The sequence below is a fragment of the Syngnathus leptorhynchus genome, chromosome 11, assembly GCF_054491065.1.
Source record: "Syngnathus leptorhynchus isolate UIUO chromosome 11, UIUO_Slep, whole genome shotgun sequence".
Lineage (NCBI taxonomy): Eukaryota > Metazoa > Chordata > Actinopteri > Syngnathiformes > Syngnathidae > Syngnathus > Syngnathus leptorhynchus.
In genome coordinates this window covers 9475354-9489539 of record NC_141205.1, presented here as the reverse complement: position 1 = coordinate 9489539, position 14186 = coordinate 9475354, and the positions used below count along the sequence as shown (strand labels likewise).

The 14186-nt window shown below is 41.4% G+C and overlaps 2 protein-coding genes across 2 annotated transcripts in view; one reads left to right on the top strand and one right to left on the bottom strand.

Annotated features, from left to right (window-relative positions):
• Positions 1 to 57: 57 nt before the first annotated feature.
• The window catches only part of syn2b (synapsin IIb), a 33874-nt gene continuing 19745 nt past the window's right edge, over positions 58 to 14186 (bottom strand). The window contains exons 6-13 of the mRNA XM_085923795.1: positions 6406 to 6468; positions 6073 to 6215; positions 5905 to 5979; positions 5722 to 5824; positions 4524 to 4703; positions 4361 to 4427; positions 2709 to 3438; positions 58 to 2480 (exon numbers count right to left, since the gene is read on the bottom strand). Coding sequence (XP_085779921.1) covers positions 2324 to 2480; positions 2709 to 3438; positions 4361 to 4427; positions 4524 to 4703; positions 5722 to 5824; positions 5905 to 5979; positions 6073 to 6215; positions 6406 to 6468 — 1518 coding nt within the window. The 3' untranslated portion in view covers positions 58 to 2323. The remainder of the gene's footprint in view (positions 2481 to 2708; positions 3439 to 4360; positions 4428 to 4523; positions 4704 to 5721; positions 5825 to 5904; positions 5980 to 6072; positions 6216 to 6405; positions 6469 to 14186) is intronic.
• Positions 7443 to 12941, top strand: LOC147049413 (metalloproteinase inhibitor 4-like). Its single transcript, XM_085924339.1, has 5 exons — positions 7443 to 7575; positions 11176 to 11273; positions 11897 to 12011; positions 12091 to 12215; positions 12744 to 12941. Exons 1-5 carry the CDS (start codon positions 7443 to 7445, stop codon positions 12939 to 12941), a joined length of 669 nt encoding a protein of 222 aa, XP_085780465.1.

Below are 14186 nucleotides of genomic sequence, written 5' to 3'. Positions count from 1 at the left end.
TTATTATTTCCATGATTAAATACTGGACTATACAAGCTTCACTTCTTTCCTGCCCTTTTTGATCTTTTTTTTTGCCGCCCGTCTATACATACAGTACATCCATCCATACGAACAAACATTCAAACAATAAAGTTACCTTGTTGGCAACATGACAAGGGATACACAGTAAATGCCAACTAGCGCACGCTAAACAGAAGCGAATGCTATCCGGGTTGCCTTTTCATTCAGATCTAGTCCGCTCTTAATGGTCTTAGCACCCTTTGGTCTGGTTTGCCCTGGTCGGACACATGCTTATGCTTATATCGTCATTTCAGCTCAGGTATTTTACTTTGTTTGGTGTAGTTTCATTTATCTTGTGTGCACCATTGCTCAAATGAAAACCAACGGAACTGTACTGAAATGAATTGTAACACATCTAAGCCTAAGTATGAACACAGTCTACTCTAAGTAATTCAGTTGTGATTTGAAATAGTTTGGCAAATGAATCTGGTTTCACCAAACTCAGGTGCGGTTCGATACAGCTCAAGTGTGAACACCAAAGTTATGGATCAGCTTTAAAAAGACAAAGAACTTTGGTCACAGCATTTGGAATGGAAGACCTGCACCTGTTTATTGGTCAATGACGAGTTAGCAAATCTCACCAATAGGGTTAGACTAGATTAAAAGGAACCAAAGGTTGTGCAAAAGCACCCTTCTTCTTCTTTGTCATTTTCATCGTTGATACTGGAAAGTCGGTTTCTAACTTAAAGGAATGTCAAAGGGGAAGATGTCGAACAGTAACACAAGTCTCACATGTACGTTCATATTCATGAAGATAATAGGGTGACGCCATTCAACAGTCATGTCAAGGTGTTATTGCACTACTGTCTCAATGTCTTCATATGAGCATAATCAACAACTTACAATACTGTAGATAGATCTACGCAAGAGGTGGAACGAGATCACCAGTCACAGCAGCAGACATGCGTTTTTTTCCTCTTTGAAATGCATTCATTTAATACTTGACAGGGTTGACTCTTATGGGTCCAAATCACCTTCGTCACGTTGCTTTAACCAGGGACTTCATTCTTTTAAATTCATTCGTGCTTATGAAAGCTAGCCACATTAGCCACATTAGCATTGCCGGCTAAAGTTGGCGCCACAGATTGTTCACCTTACCTTTTTTGCTTAGCATTTTATGTTATGAAAACAATCATTTTTTTTAATATACATTATACAAGTACATTATTCTGCACTTATCTGGGTTTGTCTGTGGTTGTGGAAACGGAACACAACCGTGCCAAATATATGTTGAAAAAAAACAACAATGCCCATCTGGCCCATCTGCGTTTTGTAGTGTGGAGCTTAAAGGCGAACAGTGAATTGGAAACTCTGGTCTTGCCCCTTTTGTTGGTAAGCAACTGATGAATGAATCCCATGTCGACTCAGGTCTGCACAGCGAACAAACAAAGCTGCGACTTGAAAACACGATAAGGCTACAACATCTAGAGAGAGGCAACGAAAGGCAAAATTCAACACTGATAGAGCTCCTGGCAGACACTCCAAAGGTCATGGCGCGGCCTCTCGGAAGAGCCATGCAGACACATGCACACTCACACACATACGTACATCCAACCACACACACGGATAAAAGATCGCAAATTCCTTCACGTCGATAGGCAGTCGGCAGACGAGACACCAAGGCTGGATTTACATAGGTACACATAATTTGACATGTTTTTTTTTTTTGGTTCCTTTTTAAAATTACACACAAGTTTTACTGAGCGGGACCAAATAATGGGTTTACTGCGAACTACGAGGGAAACCATCAAGTATATCACAAGTAGTTTAAAATGCTTATAAATCCAGCCACTCACGAAACAGTTATGTCACCGATAAAAGCTACTGGCTTGATAGCGTGTGTGTGTGTGTGTGTGTATGTGTGTGTGTGTGTCTGTGTGTATACTGCATATATACTATATACATTCTGTAATATACTTTCATATAGTTCTGATTCTTTAATGTGCTTTTGGAAAAATAAACATTATTCTGTAATATGCTGTGCTATTCTATCTTGGGTATATCAGTGACATAACTCATCATTCCATCTATTGTGGCACAGCGACATGCACTTAACATCCGGGCCAGGGGGCATCACTGTTCACTCGCACGGACAAGTTGACACGAAGGACGGACGGATGTAGGGGGGTACGGCACACTTAAAATTGAAAACGCACATACAACGTCTCAGACTGCGTCACATTGAAATGTCAATCAAGTCATCGCTGGCCAATGAGGAGTGGGAGAGGGGAGTAAATGAGGGCAGAATGGTAGACGTCGGTGTCTAGTCAGAGAAAAGGCTGGCGAAGGACTTCCGGATGTTGCGAATGGTCTCGGCCTTGGCCTCTTCTTGGCCGTCGCCGCCTCCGGAGCCGGACACCCCGCGGAAGAAGGAGGAGTCGCTGAAGGCGTTGAAGGCATTGGTCAGTGACTGGGACTTACTGGGAAGGGAGGAGAGAGAATGGGAAAGGAAGGAAGGGAGCAAGGATGGATGGAAGGGAGATGGGAGATAGGAAGACGGGATGAGGAAGGATGTCAAACATTGGGAAACATTGTCGCATTAAACAGAGACACTTGGACGATAAAATCGAGCACTACACTAGAACACACCGTCAGATTAAATAGAAGCTTTAGCACGGGTGCTAGTGTGCTGACAACAAGGCTCTTACTTGAGCAGAGGGTGGGATTTTGGCTGGGACGCTTGCTGGTCCTCCAGGGGCTCAGCAGGCTCAGCGGCAGTTTCGGACTGAGGGTCCTCGGACGTGGATGCAGTCTTGGTCTGAGGCTGAGCCTTGGCTGGAGACTGCACTATAGGCGGGGACTGATTGGCTTTGGCCGGCGACTGGACCTCTTGCGCAGTGCCGGGTGACGAGGCCGCCTCTGAGGCCTCGGCAGGCGCCGGGTTCTGGGGGGCGGATTGAGGTTTGGATGAGGCTCTGGGGGGAGGGGGCGTTTGGGGCTTTGGCTGCAGCTGCGGCTTGGAGTTCCTGCGGACAGGAGGGATGGGCTTGGCGGGCGGAGTGGGTTTTGGCGGCAGATCCTTCGGTTTACCCGGGGCTTGGGCCGGGGAACCCGGGGGTTGGGGCTTGGGCTGCTCCGTAGTGGGAACTGAAACTGGGGAGCCTGGACCTGCCGATTTAGCAGGCGAAGAAGGAGACACTTTGGCCGGAGCGGCAGTGGAAGAAGCAGAATCTGGAGCGGGTTTTGTGACAGAGGGTGCTCTTGTCATGGGAGGAGGCCTCTGCACTGGAGGCTTTGTGACCGAGGTGGCCTTCTGGACCGGGCTTGGCTTCTGGGGCTGAGCTGGTTTCTGGGCTTGGGTGGACTTAGATGGAGGCTCAGAAGATCTCTTATTTGTTTCTGATGGTGACTCCACACTCTGTGGTTTGATTGATGCACCTAGAATTAAACAAATTTTACATTGTCTACATTTATTCTGATATATATTTACATTGTTACATTTATTTAAATGAAATTACTACTTTATTTTTTGATGATTATGGCAAGAATATTTTTTATTTGTATTTTTTATCATACTATTATGACTTAATTATGGACCTTGCCCATTTCTTTACCAGTTTGAACAGTAAAAACCAGAAGATGGCAGTAAAGCATCACGTCAGAAGACAACTGCTTCAAGTTTTCACTTTTAATTATGAAGATAAGTCGTGGTCAATGTTAAAAAGAATGACATTTGATTAGATTTGTTTCCCCCAACTTATGGATGTTTATGTCTCCGCAAATCAAATTCTGTTTGCTGGAGTCAGATGATGTATGAGGATGAGCAAAAAGCAATTACTGTATAGCGTGACGATGCCGGAAGTGAACAGTATGCGCGGATAGAAAAGAATAAATATGAGGTCAGTTGGAATGGTGAGCAGTGTATGCTGTGTTTTCTTTTAAAGATATTCTGTTATCTGATTATGAATGCGGCCAACATTGAATTTGCAAAATTTAATTTGAAAAATAACACCAATTTTAGGTCGTGACACATTATAAACTTTCTACAGTATTATCTTCTGGGCGAAGATAAAAACAATTGAAAGTTTTCCATTTTGCAGCCACATAAATATTATGCACTACAGACTTTTTCCCACTCTTTCCTTTTTGCAGTATATTAAATATCGCATCATCGCTGTATTGCAATATTATCGGTCTTATCTATATTTGTATCAGCAGGGTCATGAGGAAAAACAAAACCGGCATCACAATATCAATATTTTGTCCACCCGAAATGAACACCACTATGAGATGATGTGGAGTACAAATGTGTACAAATCAATACTGATCATTCAATCATGGAGGGCGGTGTTCACAGAACCTTGAGGTTGAGGACGCTGGACGGTGGTTCTGCTTGCATCAGTCGGTCCATCTTTAACACCTCCACTCTGCGAGAGAAAAACGGAAAGGGAGGATAACAGCCAGAGGGAATGGAAAAAAATGTGTCTTTTAGGGCTGAATGGTCTGCAGTGTCACTCCTCTACCTGTGGGGGCGCTGCTGCAGCAGTCGTCTTTTGGCCTTGAGGAGAGCGAGCAGGCGAACGGGAAACAGCGGATGTCTTGGCAGCAAGGGCTTGGGTCATTTTAGCCAGCACCACCTCAGATATGAGCTGGCGATCCTCCGCCTGGTGATCGCCGACCAGCTGCATGGACGAGCCCACCACCTGAAAACACACAAAGGGATCCGGGCAGTGCCCCGCCCCGTTCGGCAAATCTTACACAATCAAAAGTTTAAATGTTGCGACCATCAGCATGTCCCCTCAGGTTATGTTTTCAAAATAAAATCACTGTACTTCCCTTTGTAAGATGGTGAACAGATATAAAAACAAACACAATGATGGAAGAGGAAATAATAGAAGAAAAGGTCAACCCCTCCCCCCCCTCCCTCTCCCTTCCACATACACTAACATTCTTATATAGGATGAATGGTTTTCTTTGAAATGTCACCGTAGCAACCAGGTCACGGATGGTGATGAGGAGGTGACTCCTGGTCCGCAAAATGTGTGTGGCGACTCCATTGTGTCATATTGATCTCAGGTTCTTCTTCTATTGGTCTCTCCGATTTTAATTGATTTCCCCCCCGCGCACTTTTCATGCCTCATTTCCCCACCAAATTTCCTTTACAATTTGCCCAACATTGCCGCTGGTTTCGATGTAATGACTTGTGCTTTCAGTGACTGCAATTATTGCCTGTGATGCCTTCATCTTACCTTCCTTTTAGTCTGGTTTTGCTTTTTTGCTGGCTACATCAAAGTTTTTATATCTTTTACATCTGAGGCTCTTATCGTTTTTATTTATCATATAGGAAAGGTTGAAGGGTGTCTCAGCAACACAAAACTATTGTGTAAAGTGTGCTATAATACTTGATCCTCGGGATATCTAAACAAAAGTGTCACAGAAATGTTATTAATACACATGGGAGCTGTTTTAAAACCTGGACGAAAAAAATAATCTGTTATGTTTGACAATCAATTCCGATTGTGTTTTGCAGGTTAAATTCAATTATTTTTTGCCCCAAGGATTCAGTCTATTGGTCCCAGTGGCATAAATTAGGCCAGGCATGCTAAATTTAAGCTTCCAAGACCAAATTCTTCCCTCTGATACTGCGCACACATTTTCAACCAGCCAGAAAATATAAATATACTCAAGTGGCGCGATTAAACCCACAAATGTTTCCCTCACCTCTGTGATGTAGTCATTGCCATCCTTTCCACATATGGCCTTGACGGCACAGATATCCAAGCCGCCGAAAATCTCGGAGCATGTATCGACCCACAATTTATACCTGCAACGTGAAAGGATATTTTGACTCAGTACGACATAAGAAAACGAATCACACCATCTGACAGCATCGCTAACACTCACTTGTCAGTCATGGCCACTTGCTCCAACATGGCCGAGCCTGTGTTGCTCTTCCAATTACCAGAGATGGATGTTCGCCTGTTAAAAAAGGAGGACAGAAGGACACGGTCACATTTCTCGTGAATGTCAGCTCTAATTGTGTGTGATGTCATCATAACAATCTGAACTTACATGTATGCCTTATAGTCAACACCGATCTTCTGCACCCTGATGTCGTACTTGGCGTCGATAAACGGTTCCGTCGTGCAGTAAGTCTGCGTGATGGCCACCACGCTGGCGATATCCTGGAAGTCGCTCACGTTGTCCACTTTGACCTGAGAAACACGTGAGGTGTTTGAATTAGTATGCTTGAAACATTTTAACACCGTCGGCGGTGATGGATAGCGCAAGGATGAATGTTGACACGGCGAGTCGGCTCAACTTCATTTGCACAATCACAACGTGACAAGACTAGGTTGGTGTGTGTCAAAACAAAAACCCAGTCAATCTTAAAGAATTACTCGCCTTTCCCATTCCGGAGTGGGCGTGTCCGATCTTTACCACCACTGGGAAATTTGGCATCGTGATCTGAAAAACAACACAACAGTGCAAAAGACAATCAATAAAATTGCGGGTTGTGCTGCCTTTTGAAATTTTACTTGCTTCTTGTTTGTTGACCTTGGCTTCAGTAAGTGAAAAACATGCTATTGGCTTGGGATCAGGCTTGACCTTTATAAAATATTCAGTTTGTATGTTTTCAAAACATTTTGCTTGTTTGTAGGCCTTGCTAAGTTGACTTTTGCCTTGTGTAAGTGAAATGCATACTCGATTGGGTTGCAATCAGGTGAATAATGCAGTAGAAAATTCATCGTTTTCTGATTTACTTCTTACTGTCTGACATTTTGTGGTATGGTTTGGATTCTGAAAGAAATTGACCTTCGTTCCATCCATCCTTCATCTCAAACATTTCATAATACTACCTTTTGTTTGTCATGTGATGTGGCATGCTTTGGATCACTCGTCCTTATCTTCCCATGTTTCCATCTCTCTATCCATCAATCTATTGAATGATTACCATTCGCCTTGGACATGCTGAGGGCACAGCCATTTTAGCTAAAAACAAATCATTCCATGATCAGTGGCAATTAACACGCCTACGGACGCCCGCAGAGAACAAAGAAGGCGGTGGGAGATCAAAATGAGTGAGGGGAAAGGATGCTTGTTTTTTTTTCTTCTGAGGAGGCTGTGCTCAACTTGTCGAGTGCATAAGAGACTCCCTGTGCGCGACCCTCTCAGCATTCAGGACCAGAGTGCCAGGCGATCCAACTATTGTAAGTTTGTCCGTGTGTCGTGATCTCCAGAGAGCGAGAGTGAGAAAGAAGGGGGAGGAGGGAGGGGGTGGCAGCTTTTTTCTTCAGAAATCATTTCTATCCACAGCTGCTGACACTCGGGGCCCACTGGAGCTCATCTTTCTACTTCTACTCTTGTCTGCAAGTCTGAATTTCCTTCAAGGGGATCGCACAGGCTTTGTTTAAGCCGTGGGAGCCAGCGGGAGTTTGATCATGGCCGTGTCCCACGAGAGGAGTGTACGTCTGGGGCTCTGGGTGCTCCTCTTGCTGGGAGCGGGCACGGTTGTGGACGCATGCAGCTGCCACCCAGCTCACCCACAGCAGCTCTTCTGCAGCGCCGAGACGGGTGAGTTGGAGACCATTAGCTTACTGCTCAGGCAGAAAATTGGAAAAACACTGCTTAGACTTCAGACTCTTTTGCTGATGATTTGTTTTCTGAGCCCAATTAGAGAGAAGTAAAACACACATCACCAAGGGGGGTCTTAAGAGCTTGTTGGTGTTGTTGCAATATTTTACTTACTGAGATTAAAGTGTGTTTGAGTTTTGTCCCAAACATTTCATTTATTTTTGCAAAAGAAAAATGTTGAATGCAAGTATTTCCAGCTTAATTAGAAATAAAAAACTACTCTTATGGTGGTGCAAGGTGAATTGTTAATTTTTTTCTTTGTATTTTTTTTTATACATAATCCCACTGAAGTCGTTTTTTTGATAATAATTACATAAAGTTGACTTAAAAAAACACTAACAACAACAAGTGACTTTAAAAAAAAATCTCACCAAACATTTTTGTATTTTGCCACTTTTTTTTAGATACATTTAACACATAAAAATGGACTCATCAATATAATATTCAACTCATTGTAAAATGCTCCAAAGTTCAACAGTATTGCAAGAAACACAAAGATGTGTTCAAATAATTGTCTGATTTGTCACATAAGAATAAATCCTATAAAAATGCCAGATAGCTTGGCCTACTTCTGCTTGTGCAGTTGCCTAGCTTTCATAATCCCCGTTCTTTCGTCTTTCTTCTTCTTCTTTTTTCGTCTCAGCACAAGCCAAAATCAACAGGGCTGAGTACTTGGCTTCACCAGAAAGCTTGTGTATCTGTCAAAGGGTCAAAATGTGTTGCAAAATCCAGGCTGAGAGCTGCTTTTAAAAAATCTGTGCTCAGGCTCAAATTGGATGTAGGTTATGAGAGCACAGAAAAGAGGGTGAGAGAAAGAGAGAGATTATGTATTTTGATCTTTTTTTAATCAATGCTTCATGATGGAAGCCAAATAAATCAGCACTTGATCACATGACATCTTTATATAATGAGGACTGTAGGGTGGTATGGGAAGATGATAGAAAAAAAAACACTTTTTGGTTGTAGCCACCGTCCTTGACGAGAAATAAAAACTGATCGTATCTGCCGCGGCCTATTTAACATGACACTTTTTGTAAACAAATTAAAGCTAATATATGAAATTGTGAATGCTCATTAAGACGCAAACAAGATGAAGCATAAACTTGAATCTCATCGAAGATCATTGGCAGGTTGGAGATAGCAATATCAATGTTAACGACACGTGCAATTCACAGCAATTAAGACATATTAGAATTTGATAGATTTATCTGAGTGAGGCTGCCCAGTTACACATTAAATTAAATGTGTTCTGAATAGGATTTAATTCCATATATTTGACATATAACGAATGACCTCATATGAACAAAGAATATTGTTAAAAATGATGAACTCCGTTGCCAAAACATTGCACAAGTTTAAATAGTCGCAACTTCAGCACGTTTGAATTTTTAGGAACCAAACTATTTTTTTACCGGTCAGTCAAATTTATCGACACCTCGACCTAAACTCAACCTTGTGTTTGTTGTCCATTGGGAATTACACAGAAAATGGTACTGTAATGTCATTCGAAGCAACACATTGTGTACATCTAAAAAAAAGTATGCAGCGTTTCAGGTTCATTTATACTTCTGATAAAAATAGATATGTGTGGTCTAAAAACTCTTACGATGGAATAAACGATGAATCTAATCGTGCTCTCCCAACGGCTTGACATAAGTCATTTCAATGTGCCTCCAAAGTTTTGTCAAGTTGCCAACCCATTTATCAAAGCACACACAACAATTTATTGAAAGGAAACACATTTATTTAGTGGTTCCACTATCACGGTTGTTTTGTTGAATGGCGGCCTTCGGTTGACCCGATTGTGTCGTGAGAGTTTTGAATAAAGCCGAACATCTGACTAATATCCCATCTGTACAAACGTTGAAAGATTCCCAAGCTATGTGCATGTGTGTGTTAGCGAATGAGTGTGTGTGTGCTGGATAGAGGCCAGGGTAGCTTACTCCATGGCTCTCCCCTTCCTTCCACTTCATTTCCATGTCTATAGACTTGGCCCAATGGTCTGCATACTAACAATATCAGTGTGAAAGACCACTGACAGTGCAGCTTTGTGAGAATGACAAGGGTGCCGATTCATCTGGGCCGAGGGATGTTTTTTACCACATCAGTTCTCATGGTTTAAGTTTGCAATATTATGTTGTTGCGAGACTAAAAAATAAGGATCGTCTTGTACAAAATTCTAACTGCATTTGTAACAATGGATCCCACATCAAACCTCGGCCCCGTTTGGTTCCTCTTTTACTCTGTGTGGCAGCTTGTTTACGCAGCAAACTACTCTGACCTGGAAATAAGAAGTTTAGAATGGTCAACTTACTGTTTACTTGCCCATTAAGGCAGCAAAGTAAACTGGCCTGAATTAATAGTGACCGCGACTGTTTGCTGCCTAGATGTGAACTCCATTTTATAAGTGCCAAAGTTTTTTTTTATGTTATTTTGAAATGTATCATGCATGTCTGGTAAAAGGCCCATAAAATATCCAAATCTTTCCTGAAAGAGAGCCAACGCTTTGGATGTCAGGCATAGGATACCTGCACATAATAAATCCACTCATTTACACTGATGGAAAAGCACGTTACTCTTCTATTTTTTTGGGGCGGGGGGGGGGGGCTAATTGCTTGAAGAATCGTTCCATCTCCTCCATATTTGGTTGCAGCCAAATCTCAGGCTGCCAACCATTTGATCTGTACACATAGCAATGCGCTTACCATTAACAGGTGGCATTGAGCCATTATCGCACTCACAAGAGAAAGATTTAAGTAGGCCAGCTAATTTGCCAAATACTATTTTGAGGTTCTTTTAGAAGGGTAGCTAAATGAGCAGAGCAGTCAACTTTTTGCAGTGATATCATATTACGGTTGAAGAGGTGCCATTTAATTACTGTAATAGGTATGCCAGGCCAATAGAGGGCAGTATCATTTTCACAACCATATTTAATAATAACCTTTCTTTGTGGCAACCTGTTTAGGCAGCAATCATGTACTGCCTTCCCTGCTCAACGACAACAAAATATTCTTATGAACAAACCATAGCTCAATAAATTTCCATATGACTAATATGACAACAATTAATAAAAATGACTGATGTTGCATGTAAGCAAAGCCACATAAAACGGATACTCGAGACGAATGCAGATTTTTTTTTCCACTTCGCTGCTTCAGTTGTTCTATTACAGTCTGCGTTTCATCACCAATAAAAGATTTGTATTGCAGTGTTATAAATATGCAGCATGTCTTTATGGACCATCTGCTTGGGTGAGGGATGAGTATCGATTATATATATATATATATATATACATTTTTTTTTTTATAGCGACACCAGACTGTCACTGGTCCATCTCCTGGTGTTAGATGAAGCAATTTGCCAGTTCTTTCCATTATCAGCACACCAAGTAGAGGTGTTGTTTTGTGTCGAGCAAGAAGAAAAGACAATGGGAAGCTTGTAAGCGAGAGGACTAGTGAAAGTGATTTTTTTATGTATGCATGTAAATAACACTTTACTTTTGCACCTTATTCGAAGTCCAATCTTTTTTTTTCCTGACAGTGATCAGAGCAAAGATTGCTGGGGAGAAGATTGTGTCGCCTAGCAACAGCTCCTCCCCCTACATGAAGATGATCCAATATGAAATAAAGATGATCAAGGTGAGACGTGTCTCAGATTAGTCTGTGCTTACGTGACAATACCTTCTTTATGGGACTGTATAAAACTTCAGACAGCCCATCAGATTTGTAGATTTATTGGTCCATTGTTGCATATATCGAAATAGTCTGTCTGGATATAAAACACAATGGAGTGTGGCAAACCACAAGACAGTGTGGGGCTTTTTGGCAAATGACCACTCTTTGCCACCATGCTCCATCCACACACAAAAACAAAATGTCTCATTCACATTGGAAGGACCTCTGGAAATGGAAAAATGATTCCTTATTGAAATGCCCTCTTACAGTCAAAACGACTTCTTGAGCATGGTTTCTTCAGACTTTTTTTTTGTGGGCCTACTCACATACTAACAAATTCCACGTTGCCAATTCAAACTGGCTTCAGGGGATGAAGCATTTATTTAGGCTGCACTCACTGCAAAAACAACTGCTAAAGTGCCACTGAACATTGCAAGCAATCAAAATGGTGGCAGAAAGGTTTTTGCCTTTGGCTGGATTACATCTCATGCACCGATTTAGAACAAAGCAAAAAAAATAAATAATCCAATAATATTTATATTGCATAATAACCCTGACCCGCTCCTACATCTTCTTCAAATGTGCAGATGTTTAAAGGGTTCGACAAGGCCAAGGATATCCAGTATGTGTACACTCCGGTCTTCTCCTCGCTGTGTGGAGTTAAATTAGACTCCAACAATAAAGCGGGCTATCTGCTTTCAGGTATCTACATTGCAATGTTTTTGTGCCTATTACGAAATGATTGCATCAGATGACTTTATTTTCCTATCTGACTAAACAGGAAGTATATGGAGCGACGGGCGACTTTCCATTGGCCAGTGTGACCTGGTGGAGTCTTGGGACAATTTATCACTCTCACAAAGGAAGAATCTCAACTACAGATACCAGATGGGCTGTGAATGCAGAGTGAGCCAGAATCTTTCATTCTTCTGGCATAAATATTCATATTTGTCTTTTTGGCTCAGGAAACAAAAACTGAGTAAAAAGTACTTTTCGTCAAATTTGATTCTTCCATAAAATCACTTGGATAGCAACGCAAAAAAAATAATTGGAAAGTTTTGTGATCATCATCAGAGTGTTGTAAAACGTCTCAGAAGACACTACTCCGTACAAAGTGTAGACATGGAGTAAAAATAGTCAGAAAAATATTCCATTAAAGCAATAAATTATTACGATTAAAGCAGTAAACACGATAAAACACTAAAACAAAAGCCATAGAAGATAAATAAGATAGAAAATGTATTTTGGGAAGCAGACACAATAAAAAACAGCAGGGGCCTCGATATTGAACCCTGTGGAATACCATAAAACAGTGCAGCCAAGACTAACGTAAAAATTTCTGTCTGATAGACATCGTGGATCCAACTATGTAAGAAAGCATCATCACTATCACGTTTTCACAACATTTCGTTAAAAATGGCCTTTTCTCTGCAGATCAACGTGTGCTACACGGTGCCGTGCGTGTCCACAGGAGAAAACGAATGCTTGTGGACGGACTGGCTGCTGGATAACAGCCTTAATGGCGAGCAGGCACGGCAGTACGCGTGCATTCGGCGCTCCGACACAACCTGCGGCTGGTACAGGGGTGGCCACGTCCCCGAGAAAGACTTCCTGGACATGACCGACCCTTGACCGACTCAAGATTCCATCTCCATCTGACCCATGTGACGCCTCCAGTCAGGATGCTTATGCTTAACATAGCAACAGAGTTCATGTCAATTGGGCTGATATATCTGAAAGAGCTCCCACTACCAGATGAATGCTGCATCAATGCTAATTCATGAATCTTTTTTACAAAGCTGTTTTAGGCACTAAGCTTGAGAACAGTATTGTTTCATTTCACACATCAAAAGTTCCTAAGTGGATGCTTTTGTGATATCTGCGGCAGTGTCTCAAGACCAGCTTGTTAAAAATGCTACTGCGTGAATGCTTATTGGAAAAAGAAGACATCACACAATAATTTAGTATAGACTCTCAAATGATTCTTCTCCTCTAGTAGCTCTTTGTGATATCTTATAAATCAGCTAAATTGCTACGCTCACAGAATCTTTAACAGTCATTGTCTGCAAATAACACAATGCTCGCTGCTAAAATTTTGTTGTAGCTTAATTACACCAATTTAAGTAGAAACTAAAATGCTTGAAATGGTCAAAGCAGGTGATGCCTTATAACTATGTTGTTTTTAACAACAATCTGCTCGCTTTTGGTTATACTCTACTAACTCTTTTTGACCAGGCGGACCAGCTGGTTACAAATGCTGAAGAATTTTCATTTCAGGAGACAATTTAAAATGCTTCGTCTATTTTATTAAGTACTAACTTAACGCAAATTTGCAATACTCTGTACTTCAAAATGCTTCTAAAAGATGACAGCTTGACAAGCTTTATCAAAAAGCCCTAATGCACTTTGCTTTTCAAGATTTTTTTATGCGACTTATTCCAATTAGCCAACATTAAAAAAAAAAAAAAAAAAATTTCCTGTTGCAGAAAAAACATTACGTCCTTTAATGACCTCTAGGCGGGATTATTTTCTGTCTCTTTGGCAGGCTTCTTCAGTCTCTTAAGTCTCTTCAGCTGGTCCAGAAAGCTGTTGCTTGAGTGCTGAGAGAAAAACATCAGCCAACTATTTGGCTTAATTGCACTCGGTAAATTTTTGAATAGTATTTGAAACACTTTTTTTGTCAGCTCAGCACTCAATGACACAGCACTCCCAGAGCTTTTGAGAAAAAAAAATATTTTCGTAAATTACTATAGTCACTGATGGAACAGCTGCTAAAAAAAAAAAAAAAAAAAAAAAAAAAAAATCACATGCAAATAATTTACCTCAGAGCCATCATTTGCATGAGGCTGCAGTTAACATGTTCAGTTTGACAGCATA

Bases quoted from the DNA above. Each gene is read 5' to 3' on its own strand.
- LOC147049413 (XM_085924339.1), top strand. From the start codon at position 7,443: ATGGCCGTGTCCCACGAGAGGAGTGTACGTCTGGGGCTCTGGGTGCTC. The intron at 7,576-11,175 runs GTGAGTTGGAGA...TTTTCCTGACAG, and splicing joins CTTCTGCAGCGCCGAGACGG to TGATCAGAGCAAAGATTGCT. The intron at 12,012-12,090 runs GTATCTACATTG...CTGACTAAACAG, and splicing joins AGCGGGCTATCTGCTTTCAG to GAAGTATATGGAGCGACGGG.